General features: G+C 41.9%; 1 protein-coding gene across 1 annotated transcript; it reads right to left on the bottom strand.

The window, feature by feature from the left end:
- Positions 1-7262: 7262 nt before the first annotated feature.
- Positions 7263-10861, bottom strand: acer1 (alkaline ceramidase 1). The gene is made up of 7 exons (XM_046302484.1): positions 10740-10861; positions 9867-9979; positions 9537-9651; positions 9202-9340; positions 8504-8641; positions 8244-8381; positions 7263-8121 (listed from the first exon to the last, which is right to left on the bottom strand). Exons 1-7 carry the CDS (start codon positions 10744-10746, stop codon positions 7944-7946), a joined length of 828 nt encoding a protein of 275 aa, XP_046158440.1. The 5' UTR covers positions 10747-10861; the 3' UTR covers positions 7263-7943.
- Positions 10862-15077: the final 4216 nt, after the last annotated feature.

Genomic DNA, 15077 nt, shown 5'->3' with positions numbered 1-15077 from the left:
AAAAAGGGGGTAAAAAAACACATTTAAATGTTTTAAAGAATACAGTATATACACATTATTATTATTATTATTATTATTATTTTCGCCTTTATTTAACCAGGTAGGCTAGTTGAGAACAAGTTCTCATTTGCAACTGCGACCTGGCCAAGATAAAGCATAGCAGTGTGAACAGACAACACAGAGTTACACATGGAGTAAACAATTAACAAGTCAATAACGCAGTAGAAAAAAAGAGAGTCTATATACATTGTGTGCAAAAGGAATGAGGAGGTAGGCGAATAATTACCATTTTTCAGATTAACACTGGAGTGATAAATGATCAGATGGTCATGTACAGGTAGAGATATTGGTGTGCAAAAGAGCAGAAAAGTAAATAAATATAAACAGTATGGGGATGAGGTAGGTAAAATTGGGTGGGCTATTCGGTTAGCTGCTCAGATAGCAGATGTTTGAAGTTGGTGAGGGAGATAAAAGTCTCCAACTTCAGCGATTTTTGAAATTCGTTCCAGTCACAGGCAGCAGAGAACTGGAACGAAGGGCGGCCAAATGAGGTGTTGGCTTTAGGGATGATCAGTGAGATACACCTGCTGGAGCGCGTGCTACGGATGGGTGTTGCCATCGTGACCAGTGAACTGAGATAAGGCTGAGCTTTACCTAGCATGGACTTGTAGATGACCTGGAGCCAGTGGGTCTGGCGACGAATATGTAGCGAGGGCCAGCCGACTAGAGCATACAGGTCGCAGTGGTGGGTGGTATAAGGTGCTTTAGTAACAAAACTGATGGCACTGTGATAAACTGCATCCAGTTTGCTGAGTAGAGTATTGGAAGCTATTTTGTAGATGACATCGCCGAAGTCGAGGATCGGTAGGATAGTCAGTTTTACTAGGGTAAATTTGGCGGCGTGAGTGAAGGAGGCTTTGTTGCGGAATAGAAAGCCGATTCTAGATTTGATTTTAGATTGGAGATGTTTGATATGAGTCTGGAAGGAGAGTTTACAGTCTAGCCAGACACCTAGGTACTTATAGATGTCCACATATTCTAGGTCGGAACCATCCAGGGTGGTGATGCTAGTCGGGCGTGCAGGTGCAGGCAGCGAACGGTTGAAAAGCATGCATTTGGTTTTACTAGCGTTTAAGAGCAGTTGGAGGCCACGGAAGGAGTGTTGTATGGCATTGAAGCTTGTTTGGAGGTTAGATAGCACAGTGTCCAAGGACGGGCCGGAAGTATGCAGAATGGTGTCGTCTGCGTAGAGGTGGACAAGGGAATCGCCCGCAGTAAGAGCAACATCATTGATATATACAGAGAAAAGAGTCGGCCCGAGAATTGAATCCTGTGGCACCCCCATAGAGACTGCCATAGGACAGGACAGCATGCCCTCCGATTTGACACACTGAACTCTGTCTGCAAAGTAGTTGTGAACCAGGCAAGGCAGTCATCAGAAAAACCGAGGCTACTGAGTCTGCCGATAAGAATATGGTGATTGACAGAGTCGAAAGCCTTGGCAAGGTCGATGAAAACGGCTGCACAGTACTGTCTTTTATCGATGTCGGTTATGATATTGTTTAGTACCTTGAGCGACATGAGATGAGTAATGCAGATGTGTAAACATTAAGTGACTAAGATACTAAGGTAGTTTTCCCCGGTAATGGACTGGGCAGACTGCACCACATGTCATATGTATTGCAAATTCAGAACATATTGTACGAATTGCAATTCATAGAATATCATAGGAATTGTAATGAGTAAACTATCATACGAAATCGATGATGGACATCCACAAATTAATACATACCAAACGAAACATAACATATTGTATCATACTAATTTGATTGTTCCCTGATTTTCGTTTTTGTTATATTACGTCTATCTCTGAGTCCAGGTTGGACCGGGAGCTTGTCTTAATAAATAAAGCAATAAGGAAGTGGATCCAGATGTGAAAGGCACATTGGATAAATCAATGTAAAAGCAGTGATCTGATATATTCACAGATAAAAACAATATATATAAAATGTGTGAATATCTCATAAAATAGCCTAAAACAGTCTATTGAATCACAAATGAAAATCATATTCCCAAAGGAGTTCTTGTCCCCAATTGCAAGTACCTAGGTGGATGCATGCCAATTTGGGATATATGAGGAACATTATTGAAACTGAAACATAATCATAAATTATAATCATAACATAAATTACAATACATAACACTCATTGGTGACATTGACATTGATCATAGAAATGAAGGACATTGATTTCTAGTAATGGATGACATTAAAAAACACATTTGATTTGCTTCGAGGTAATACTGAGTATTGCATAGCATAGCATTACATAGGCCCACATGATATTGCATATAGGCCTATATCAGAACACCCAAATATGTCTGTGTTTGCTTTAATACCATAATAACTTTAGATGCACAATGGAGAGCACCCTGTCGGGCTGGTACGGCAACTGCTCCGCCCACAACCGTAAGGCTCTCCAGAGGGTAGTGAGGTCTACACAACACATCACTGGGGGCAAACTACCTGCCCTCCAGGACACCTACACCACCCGATGTCACAGAAATGCCAGAAAGATCATCATGGACAACAACCACCCGAGCCACTGCCTGTTCACCCCGCAATCATCCAGAAGGCGAGGTCAGTACAGGTGCATCAAAGCCGGGACCGAGAGACTGAAAAAGAGCTTCTATCTCAAGGCCATCAGACTGTTAAACAGCCATCACTAACATTGAGTGGCTGCTGCCAACATACTGACTTATCTCTAGCCACTTTAATAATTAAAAATTGGATGTAATAAATGTATCACTAGCCGCTTTAAACTGTGCCACCTTATATAATGTTTACATACCCTACATTACTCATCTCATATGTATATACTGTACTCTATACCATCTACTGCATCGTGCCATCTTTATGGTAGTGTTGTGAAATTGTTAGATTACTTGTTAGATATTACTGCATGGTCGGAACTAGAAGCACAAGCATTTCGCTAAACTCGCATTAACATCTGCTAACCATGTGTATGTGACAAATACAATTTGATTTGAACTTCTACTGCTTTACATTCAGGAACAAGTGCTGAATAAAAACAACAGTGAGATCCCACCTGCCACAGATTGAGTAGGCGTCCATCCCAAACTCTGACCCTTTGACTTGAGCCGAGCTGCATTTCTTTAAGCAGAGTGTGATGCAAAGATTACAAAAGACAGACTCAATCTTCTTTCTCTAGTGCCTCAAATGTGGTGGTGTACTGGCTCTATTTCCAATGGGTAATCTGAATAGAGAGCTACATAGCTCCTTATAGAAGACGTCCACAGCTTCACAGGGACGCAGGGACTAGAGGCACTCTGCAGTGGGCCTGTAGCGGGGGACACTCTGATGTGTGATGACCAGGCCACTGCTGTTGGACAGAGGGTCAGAGCTTTCTATCAGCCCTGGCCTCTCTGTGTCACTCACACTGATCCAGTCTTTGAGGCATGGATCAGTCTTTATGAAACTCCCATCTGGCTGTCAGAGACATATAAATGTTATAATATAGTCAATCCCTGTTTTGCGTCTCCACGATTGAAGTGGTTACCATGTTTGATTGAGTCATCACTGAAAGGGGTTCATCAATAGAATTGTATAAAATGTACAAACACACACACACATACTGTATATACACTGAGTGTACAAAACATTATGAACACCTGCTCTTCCATGACATAGACTGACAAGGTGAATCCAGGTGAAAGCTATGGTCCGTTATTGATGTCACCTGTTAAATCCACGTTAATCAGTGTAAATAAAAGGGAGGATACAGGTTAAAGAAGGATTTTTAAGCCTTGAGACAATTGAGACATGGATTGTCTATGTGTGCCATTCAAATGGTGAATGGGCAAGACAAAGTATTTAAGTGCCTTTAAGTTGAGTGTGTCAAGAACTGCAACGCTTTCCCGTGTCTATCAATAATGGTCCACCACCCAAAGGACATCCAGCCAACTTGACTGTAGGAAGCATTGGAGTCAACATGAGCCAGCATCCCTGTGGATCGCTTTTGACACCTTGAAGAATCAGTGTAGCTCATTCATAGGGGTTCGGTTGAGTTGTCCACTAACATGAATTCAACTTGAAATCAACACAAAATGTCACCATGCCATTGGATCAAGGTTAACAGTTGGGTAAAATAAAAATAAAAACACCCTTACATGGATTACTTTTTACAAAACCAATCAGTTTCCACATTGATTCAACATCATGTGGAAACAATGTTCATTCAACCAGTTTTTGCCCAATGGGTAGTCTGTACACGAGACGTCACTGTTGCCTCTGACAGTTTATGAATATCATGTGCATGCCAATTTCTTTGTGTCAGACCAGGTAGGAATAGGACTTTGAAAACATGTGTACAATGTACCAAATTATTTAACATCTTTAGGAGGGATTTCTGGTGGGTTTCCAAATATGTGTTATTTTAGTAAGGATTCTAATACAAAACACAGCAGTAAAAAGAGGTAGATAAAAAAATACATATACAGTTGAAGTCGTAAGTTTACATACACTTAGGTTGGAGTCATTAAAACTTGTTTTTCAACCACGCCATAAATTTCTTGTAAACAAACTATAGTTTTGGCAAGTCGGTTAGGACATCTACTTTGTGCATGACACAAGTCATTTTTCCAACAACTGTTTACAGACAGATTATTTCACTTATAATTCACTGTATCACAAGTCCAGTGGGTCAGAAGCTTACATACACCAAGTTGACTGTGCCTTTAAACAGCTTGGAAAATTCCAGAAAATTATGTCATGGCTTTAGAAGCTTCTGATAGGCTAATTGACATAATTTGAATCAATTGGAGGAGTACCTGTGGATGTATTTCAAGGCCTACCTTCAAACTCAGTGCCTCTTTGCTTGACATCATGGGAAAATCTAAAGAAATCAGCAAAGACGTTGGAGGGCCAGTAGGAGGCACTCTTTCCTCTGGTCTAAAAAAAAATATCCCAATGCCCCAGGGCAGTGATTGGGGACACTGTCCTGTGTAGGGTGCCGTCTTTCGGATGGGACGTTAAACGGGTGTCCTGACTCTCTGAGGTCATTAAAGATCCCATGGCACTTATCTTAAGAGTAGGGGTGTTAACCCCGGTGTCCTGCCTAAATTCCCAATCTGGCCCTCAAACCATCACGGTCACCTAATAATCCCCAGTTTACAATTGGCTCATTCATCCCCCTCCTCTCCCCTGTAACTATTCCCCAGGTCGTTGCTGCAAATGAGAACGTGTTCTCAGTCAACTTACCTGGTAAAATAATGGATAAATACAAAAATAAAAGACATCAGAAAAATAATTGTAGACCTCCACAAGTCTGGTTCATCCTTGGGAGCAATTTCCAAACGCCAAGGTACCATGTTCATCTGTACAAACAACGCAAGTATAAACACCATGGGACCACGCAGCCATCATACTGCTCAGGAAGGAGACGCGTTCTGTCTCCTAGAGAAGAACGTACTTTGGTGCAAAAAGTGCAAATCAATCCCAGAACAACAGCAAAGGACCTTGTGAAGATGCTGGAGGAAACAGGTACAAAAGTATCTATATCCATAGTAAAACAAGTCCTATACCGCTCGGCAAGGATGAAGCCACTGCTCCAAAACCGCCATAAAAAGCCAGACTACGGTTTGCACTGCACATGAGGACAAAGATTGTACTTTTTGGAGAAATGTCCTCTGGTCTGATGAAACAAAAATAGAACTGTTTGACCATAATGACCATCGTTATATTCGGAGGAAAATGGGTGAGGCTTGCAAACCGAAGAACACCATCCCACCCGTGAAGCACGGGGGTGGCAGCATCATGTTGTGGGCGTGCTTTGCTGCAGGAGGGACTGGTGCACTTCACAAAATAGATGGCATCATGAAGTAGGAAAATTATGAGGATATATTGAAGCAACATCTCAAGACATCTGTCAGGAAGTTAAAGCTTGGTTGCAAATGGGTCTTCCAAATGGACAACGACCCCAAGCATACTTCCAAAGTTGTGGCAAAATGGCTGAAGGACAACAAAGTAAAGGTATTGGATTGGCCATCACAAAGCCCTGACCTCAATCCTATATAAGATTTGTTTGCAAATCTTGTGCGAGCAAGGAGACCTACAAACCTGACTCAGTTACACCAGCTCTGTCAGGAGGAATGGGCCAAAATTCACCCAACTTATTATGGGAAGCTAGTGGAAGGCTACCTGAAACGTTTGACACAAGTTAAACAATGTAAAGGCAATGCTACCAAATACTAATTGAGTGTATGTAAACTTCTGACCCACTGGGAATGTGATGAAAGAAATAAAAGCTGAAATAAATCATTCTATCTACTATTATTCTGACATTTCACATTCTTAAAATAAAGTGGTGATCCTAACTGACCTAAGACAGGGGTTTTTTACTAGGATTAAATGTTAGGGATTGTGAAAAACTGAGTTTAAATGTATTTGGCTAAGGTGTATGTAAACTTCCGACTTCAACTGTATCTATGTCTAATGCTCAATACGTTGTTCATAGCAACTATTCTTTTTTTCAATCAAAAGAGAGAACTACATTATGTTAAATGTCTCAAATTCGTCAGTGCATTTATTTCAGTAATGTACAAACTGTTAATCTTACTCATATAAAAATGTAATTGCTCTCATAGAGGTAGAACCCCACACATAACAAAACTTGACATGTTCCTAACAGTTTCTGTAATAACATTGTAATACTCTTTGAAAAACCTGAGAGAGATTCAATTATGTTATAAAATGACAGTTCACACACAATGTGATATTTATCCCTGAAAAGGGTGTAGGTTATGTAAACAAACTCTACAAGCCCCCTGAAATGTGGTTGTGATTCAGCCCCACATTTTTTATTGAAAATATCTCAGCTAAATATAAAAACATGTTTTTTGTTTTTTTTTTCTCCCCAATTTCGTGGTATCCAATTGTTTTAGTAGCTACTATCTTGTCTCATCGCTACAACTCCCATACGGGCTCGGGAGAGACGAAGGTTGAAAGTCATGCGTCCTCCGATACACAACCCAACCAAGCCAAGCCGCACTGCTTCTTAACACAGCGCGCATCCAACCCGGAAGCCAGCCGCACCAATGTGATGGAGGAAACACTGTGCACCTGGCAACCTTGGTTAGCATGCACTGCGCCCGGCCCGCCACAGGAGTCCCTGGTGCGCGATGAGACAAGGACATCCCTACCGGCCAAGCCCTCCCTAACCCGGACGCTAGGCCAATTGTGCGTCGCCCCACGGACCTCCCGGTCGCGGCCGGTTACGACAGAGCCTGGGCGCAAACCCAGGGACTCTGATGGTCCTTAACCACTGCGCCACCCGGGAGGCCAAAACATGTTTGTTTTTTTACAAACACCATGTGCAGAGAATATCCTTGCACATACAGATGTAGGATCTTAATTTGACCTATATTGTAACAGCAAAATAATCCTGCAGTAATAGGATTTTAACGTTTAGTCCATAATGTTGCTTGATCGGTGATTAGGCTATTATGCTGGCCAAAAGTATGCTACATGAAAAGCAAAATACTGTTAACATAACCGTTGGTTTTCAGTGAATTTATGTGAACCAAGAAGCTCATCTGCATTTCCTGCAATGCAGGAAAATTCTCAGCAAAAAAAGATTGATCAAATTAAGATCCTACATCTGTATGAATGCAAATAACAGATGGGTGAATTGATCAAAATTCACACAAAATGCATACAAACATACACACATTAATGACCTGAGTGGCATTGATTCTATTATCATATAAAATAAGAAGCAAACCAATGGATTGCAACCATTTCTCAAACTGAGTCACTGCTAAGTACAAAGAAAGGCACTGCATTTTACACTTTCTCTGCATGGCACTACAGACCACATTTCATCACCAAAGCCTTCAAGTTGTCTCTTGCAGAAGTTGAATGTTCTTTATAATATTTTCTGAGTCTTGGTGGTTCCTTTCAGAACAATGTAAGGCAACCCCAGGACCCAGTTGTCATTGGGCCAGTACTGAAGGCTTGGCAGGGAGTAGGGTATCTCATAGTTGGCATCCAAGTAGGCTATCAGGGTGCTTGCGTAGGCTACAGCCATCACAATCAGAATGTGCCTAGAGAGTGAATAGACACATGTCAGTTATATATGGTTTTGTTTGTGATTCACTAAATCAAAAAGAAAATGGTTCCATCTAACTTCTATTAACATCATTGTTGTTGTCTCCCCTAATCCTACCAGATGCCATGCAGGTAACAGAAATTAAGCTTTTGCCAGAAGCTGCATCCGAAACGATCACTGATCCAGCAGCAGATGGCCAGCACCCACAGGCCAACAGCAGACCAGCATAACCGCAGCACCTTCGGGTCAGTACAGCTGTGTGTGAGGAAAATAAAGGGAAAGAGAGAGAGACAGAAAGCAGTTATTTGATAGCAGTTATCAGACAGTGGAGTGATAGGCAGTAGTGTACAGTGCAATAATGGGAGTTATTGCCTTACGTCCTCATCTCCAGACCCAATGAGTAGATGATGTGGAGGGCAAAGCAGTTGAGGAGGTAGGCATTGGCAGTGGGTTTGACAAAGGAGCATAGGGTGGTGACAACAGTTATCATCATGACCAGCCGGGAAAAGGTTGTCCTGCAGGGGGCGAGAGAGAGAGGGTTAGGGGTGGGTAGGAGACATAACATTAACTCGAAGACAGTTGACAGGTATCACACGGCAGCACAGAAAACACTGGAAGGTACATAAATGGGGACTATTGAACTAGGGGCTAGTTTTATAGTTAAATTGGGATTATCCTCACACTGTCTTAACAGTGTTAATGGGAGAGTCATTCAGAATGCCAGGGAGCCCCTCTCTCCCACTGGCTGGTGAATATAGCACACTGTGCAGGCTGCTCCTGGCCTGTTTGTCCGGCTCCTGGCTTAATATGGCTTCTGTTTCAACCTAGCGTGCCCTGTAAAAAGATCCTGTCATTGTCTCCTGCCTTATTAAAAGCATACAGTACGTACTGCCGTTTGGTCCATACAGAAAGAACAGCCGCATGATCCTGTAGCAGGGAGATCTAAACACACGTGGATGCTGCTCTATGGTTGCATTAAATAGAGACAGGAAGGCAGCACGCCGTACCCTACTTCCAATATTCACAGACAACATTTTGTCTGCAGAAGCCTCGACCAGGAGCAATGATGACCAACCTGTCCTTGATGAAGGAGGGGAAGAGCCTGCGTGGAAACCAGAGACCATAGCAGAGCCCCAGGACCCACAGGATGGACAGCTCATCTAGCATCTGGCCCATGAAGCTCAGGGTCATGTGGAAGTAGGCAGAGAAGAGACCTGTAGGGAGGGGACACATGTTAATGCCCCGTTCCTAAATGTCCCCCAGCCCCTACCCAGTATCAATTGGGAAGAGGTTAAGAGCTATTATTGAATTCAGAATGAACTGAAAGCACCCTGATGAGGCCACCCTTGAAGTGGAGTTATAACTGAATGAAGGTTGGCCTGCTGTTTGGAAGGGAGAGTGAAGACACACCCACAAAGATCATCATGGTCCAGACCAGGTGTACCGCTAGGTTCCTCTCCCTGGCGTAGGGGTGCAGCAGGTACAGCATGATGGGGGAGATCACGAAGAAGAACAGGCTGCTCATCTGGAGAAACAGAAAGGACTGTTCTAAAATAAGGATTCACAATGTAATGTAGTGTGTGATGCACCTGTCCACTACATCTATCATCATTGTTGCCATACAGGATGGTCCACAACAGATACAATACAAGAGTACAGCAGACAAGTGAGTTGCTATATAGTTTCAGAAAGGTACATTTCTCAGCTGGATATTGTAAGAAATAAATCATGTACACTTACAGTGTTGAAGTACTCCACTATGTGTTCAGAGTGCCTGTAGTTATCCTCACACCAGTCCAAATCAGAGCTTTCATAGGCGAACAGGCCTGTCATCTTCTCACTAGAATAGAACCCTGTGGGGGAGAAAGAAAGAGGCCGTTATTTTCTGTTGCATTCAGAGCTTCCAGCATAGAGCACAGTATGACTAACCATGTGGCTGTAGCCTTTTACAAAGACTCCACATGCTGATCCACTTTCTGAAGACGCCACATGAGGGACTGGCTTTAGTGAAATGTCAGTTGTCTGTTTTTTAAGCAAATATCCAGGAGTGGATGCCTTAGCATGGGCTTCTTCAATCACAGTCACCAAAATGGTTGCTTCAGTGTTGCTTATGTTGTCCTGAATTATAGTGCTACATCCAGCCGGCCTGTTGGATTGTTAGCAGCATGAGTAAAATTACATATTCAATGACAGTAAATATAATTGAAATCAGCTATGTTATTCAAATATGACATTTAAATGGGTTACACACAGAGTAGGATGGCCTGTCAACGCTAAATGTTCTCAGCTGGATATCCATCCATGTTTTATCCATCCATACTGCAATCATGGCATGCTTTAAAAGAATTGTCTTTGAGCCAAAGCAAATATTATCTTAACATTGTGTATGCAAGTAGGTTGCAAGTAGGTTGCAAGTAGGTGGCATAAGAACTTGCATTGAAAGACTCAAGAAGACAAATCATCATCATGAAATAATGTCATCATCAAAACATCTGTAACCTGTTGTTATAACTTATATATTGTCAACAAAACAGCACGCGTTCATATGGAATGTATGCAGACACTATATGACCACCATCTCAGGAGACTAGATAACATAAATATAGAGCTTACCTGCCATGGCTGTAATCCAACCACAACTACTCAACTACTTTCCTCTCCAAGTGGCAGGTGGATTTTAAGTAGGGGACAAATGCTCCCGATCCTGTTGCACGAGTCTTTACTGTGACATCACGTCCCCGGTGTGGCAAGAAAAGCTACTGTGAAACTGACATTCCCGGTGCCTTTGTTATAGTACAACCTGTCAGTTCAGAATTTGGATTAAAGTTGAATGGGAACCAAATGCACATGGGTGCATTTTACGCATGAACGTAAAACCTGATACCCAACCTCAGCAACACGCAACGCATGATCAAACAAATTTAACTAAATCCTACCATATTACATTCCCCTTATTACATTATTCTTTATTCGCCATCCTTTGTTTGAAATGATAGTTTTAGAATAGACCGAATACACACCTAATGGCAAAAGCTGTGGCTATTCATATTCTCTGTAGCCAGGTGTACCAGCGGGCATGGCACAAGCACACGTGAGGCCACATTGGTCATATGTCACCTCAATGCCCTTTGCTTTTGACGGAAGGCATAGGTAGCCAATCGTTCCTTACCCGCTGTTTGCCATTGTATTATTTATGTATTCTAGAAGCAAGAACATTCCTGACAATGTTAATTGAAACAATTGTGCTATTATGCCATTTTACAAGGAGGTGAGATGGCAAAACTACAAGTCAGTCAAACAGCACAGACACCTGGTATATATATATATATTAGAAATAAAATCAAATATGGAAGTCATTACTTCAACATGGATTAAACTGCATGTATAATCCCCACACAATTCCAACATATTGCCATTCATTAACCAATGAATATAGGCCTATGCTGGTTTGGAATAGGATGAGGGCCAAAGAGCCCAGGCAATTCTACAGCTGTATTTTCATTTGAAGAAGTCTGGTTGGTGATATAAAGCTCCATGGGGAATGAGGTCAGAGTTGAGACCAGCTCTACTGGTCTGTCTGTGGATCATCAGAATAAGCAGGGGATCCTGCTCAGCAACTACACAGTCTTGTTATTGTGACCTCCACAGGTACTAATGACAATACTCAATTATTAAAGCAGTAGCCTACCATGTATGTTTAACATGTACCTCATAGTATGGCTGTATTCATTGAGTATGTCGTCTGCTCATATGATTTCTTTATTAAGACGAAGGGTACTGCTATGGGATACCCTATGGCTCCTAACTGTGCTAATTTGTATGTGGGTTACATTGAGAAACAGTCCATTCTTAATCCTCTCAAAAATGTTTTCTTGCCTGACATTACAATTTAGAAACCGTACATTGATGATATTTGTGTTCTATGGAGGGGTGATGCAAAACAGCTCCAGGCATTCCATGCTTTTCTAAACTCTTCTTCTGAGCACCTGAGATTTACTATGTAATCTGACATGTGTCAATCAGTTTCCCTGATCTTCTGATTTTATGTGAGGATAATGTTCCAAACACTGATCTTCCTGATCACAGGAAACCTACTGATCCTAATCTTTTGTTTAAGGCTGATAGTTGTCACCCGCTTCCCTTGAAAAACAGTTTGCGCTGCAGCCAATTCTGGCGAATCAAACGAATTTGCAAAGATTTCGAAAGAAATATGGCTGACACGCAAAGACAATTCAAGGAGAGGGGGTACAACAATGGTCAGATTAATACTGCCATTGAGAAAACTCAAAACAAATCGAGACATGATCTATTTCTGTCTGGCAAAAAGAAGCATTCTTGCGTTCTTAGGGTGCCGTCTTTCGGATGGGACGTTAAACGGGTGTCCTGACTCTGTGGCCACTAAAGATCCCATGGCATTTATTGTAAGAGTAGGGATGTTAACCCCGGTGTCCTGGCTAAATTCACAATCTGGCTCTCATACCATCATGGCCTTCTAATAATCCCCAGTTTACGATTGGCTCATTCATCCCCCTTCCTCTCCCCTGTAACTATTTCCCAGGTCGTTGCTGAAAATTAGTCAATTTACCTGGTAAAATAAGGGTTAAATAAAATAAAATAAATACCACTCACTATTCAAAGTGCTCTGAACAAATTAAGGGAATCGTTCACAAACATTGGCACATTCTAAGATACGATGACAGTATTGCTAATGTGTTTTCAGGCTCTCCCTTGGTCGTATTCTCACCGGGTATGATGCAACCTGGAGTGCCTGGATTACAGCCCTTATCCGTGGTATATTGGCCATATACCACAAAACCCAGAGGTATTATTATTATAGCTAATAGCTATTGCTATTATAAACTGGTTACCAATGTAATCAGAGCAGTGCAAATACGTTTTGTCATTCCCATGGTATATGGTCGGATTTAGTTGATTGGTTATCCACTGGTTATTCACTAGGTGCGGTGCATTCGGAAAGTATTCAGACCCCTTGATTTTTTTTCCACATTTTGTTACGTTACAGACATATTCTAAAATGGATTAAATAAATAAAAATCCTCATCAATCTACACAATCTACCTCATCAATCTACCTCATAATGACAAAGCAAAAACAGTTTATTTTAATTTTAGCAGATTTATAACAAATAAAAAACTGAATTACCTTATTTACATAAGAATTCAGACCCTTTGCTATGAGACTCAAAATTGAGCTTAGATGCATCCTGTTTCCACTGATCATCCTTGAGATGTTTCTAAAACTTGATAGGAGTCCACCTGTGGTAAATTCAATTGATTGGAAAGGTACACACCTGTCTATATAAGGTCCCACATTTGACGGTGCATGTCAGAGCAAAAACCAAGCCAAGAGGTTGAAGGAAATGTCTTTAGAGATCAGAGACAGGATTGTGTCCAGGCACAGATCTGGGGAAAGGTACCAAAACATTCCTGCAGCATTGAAAGTCCCCAAGAACACAGTTACCTCCATCATTCTTAAATGGAAGAAGTTTGGAACCCCCAATACTCTTCCTAGAGCTGGCCGCCCGGCCAAACTGAGCAATCGGGGTAGAAGGGCCTTGGTCAGGGAGGTGACCAAGAACCCGATGGTCACTCTGACAGAGCTCCATAGTTCCTCTGTGGAGATGGGAGAACCTACCAGAAGGACAGCCATCTCTGTAGCACTCCACCAATCAGGCCTTCATAGTAGAGTGGCGAGACGGAAGCCACTCAGTAAAAGGCACATGTCAGCCTTTTACTGTCATGGGAGACTAGTCAAGACTGGGAGACTAGTGAAGACTGGGAGACTAGTAACGACTGGGAGACTAGTCAAGACTGGGAGACTAGTCATGACTGGGAGATCGAGGGAAAGATGAACGGAGCAAAGTACAGAGAGATCATGGATGAAAACCTGCTCCAGAGCACTCAGGACCTCAGACTGGGGTGAAGGTTCACATTCCAACAGGACAATGACCCTAAGCAGACAGCCAAGATAATGCAGGAGGGGTTTCGGGTCTCTGAATGTCCTTGAGTGGGCCAGCCAAAGCCCGGACTTGAACCCGGTCGAACATCTCTGGAGAGACCTGAAGATAGCTGTGCAGCGACACTCCCCATCCAACCTGACAGAGCTTGAGAAGATCTGCAGAGAAGAACGGGAGAAACTCACAAATACAGGTGTGCCAAGCTTGTAGCATCATACCCAAGAAGACTCCAGGCTGTAATCACTACCAAACGTGCTTCAACAAAGGTCTGAATACTTAATGTAAATGTTATTTTTTAATTTTTTATTATAAATCTGCAAAATCTTTAAAAAAAATGTTTTTGCTTTGTCCTTATGGGGTATTAGGTGTAGATTAATGAGGGGGGGGGACTATTTAATCAATTTTAGAATAAGGCCGTAATGTAACAACACGTGGAAATAGTCGAGGGGTCTGAATAATTTGTGAATACACTGTATACACTTTTCTACTATGCATATTCAACACTTCATATTGTCAAGACATGTTTTTATACAGCATAATTGGTCAAAGATGGAACCACCTGCTGCATTCTTCAGTAACTGTTCCAAAAACTACTGCAAACTGCATCCACACATTGAACATTGTAATGGATTAGCATTTCCATTCTTAACATGTAAAGCTCCCAGTTTCAGTTAGTGCTCACCTGCTGGACCAGTCCTCCCAGCTGAAGAAGAATCTACTGCACCCTCTCCTGACAACACATCACTCATAGCCATAATGAAGACAGCATTCTTCAAGGGTTACGAGACTTTGAAAAACAAGGGTGCATTCCAAGGTTCATTATTGATAGCTAATCATGATATAAGAATGTTGGATTAGCATTAGCCTTCAAGCATTCAGTTTAATTTAGTTACACATTGCGTCAAGGAGACAAAAACAGTATATCAATCATTTCTGTATCTATAATAATTGTCTTTATTATGACCACTGCCACA

This window comes from Oncorhynchus gorbuscha, linkage group LG15 (assembly GCF_021184085.1).
Source record: "Oncorhynchus gorbuscha isolate QuinsamMale2020 ecotype Even-year linkage group LG15, OgorEven_v1.0, whole genome shotgun sequence".
NCBI classification, from domain to species: Eukaryota; Metazoa; Chordata; class Actinopteri; order Salmoniformes; family Salmonidae; genus Oncorhynchus; species Oncorhynchus gorbuscha.
Note: the sequence above shows the minus strand (reverse complement) of the source record. Positions and strands in the feature narration are given on the sequence as shown.

Coding starts and splice junctions, on each gene's coding strand:
- acer1 (XM_046302484.1), bottom strand. Junction 8,642..9,201: donor CCCTCCTTCATCAAGGACAG/GTTGGTCATCAT, acceptor CGCCCCCTGCAG/GACAACCTTTTCCCGGCTGG. Junction 8,382..8,503: donor TTGGGTCTGGAGATGAGGAC/GTAAGGCAATAA, acceptor CCTCACACACAG/CTGTACTGACCCGAAGGTGC.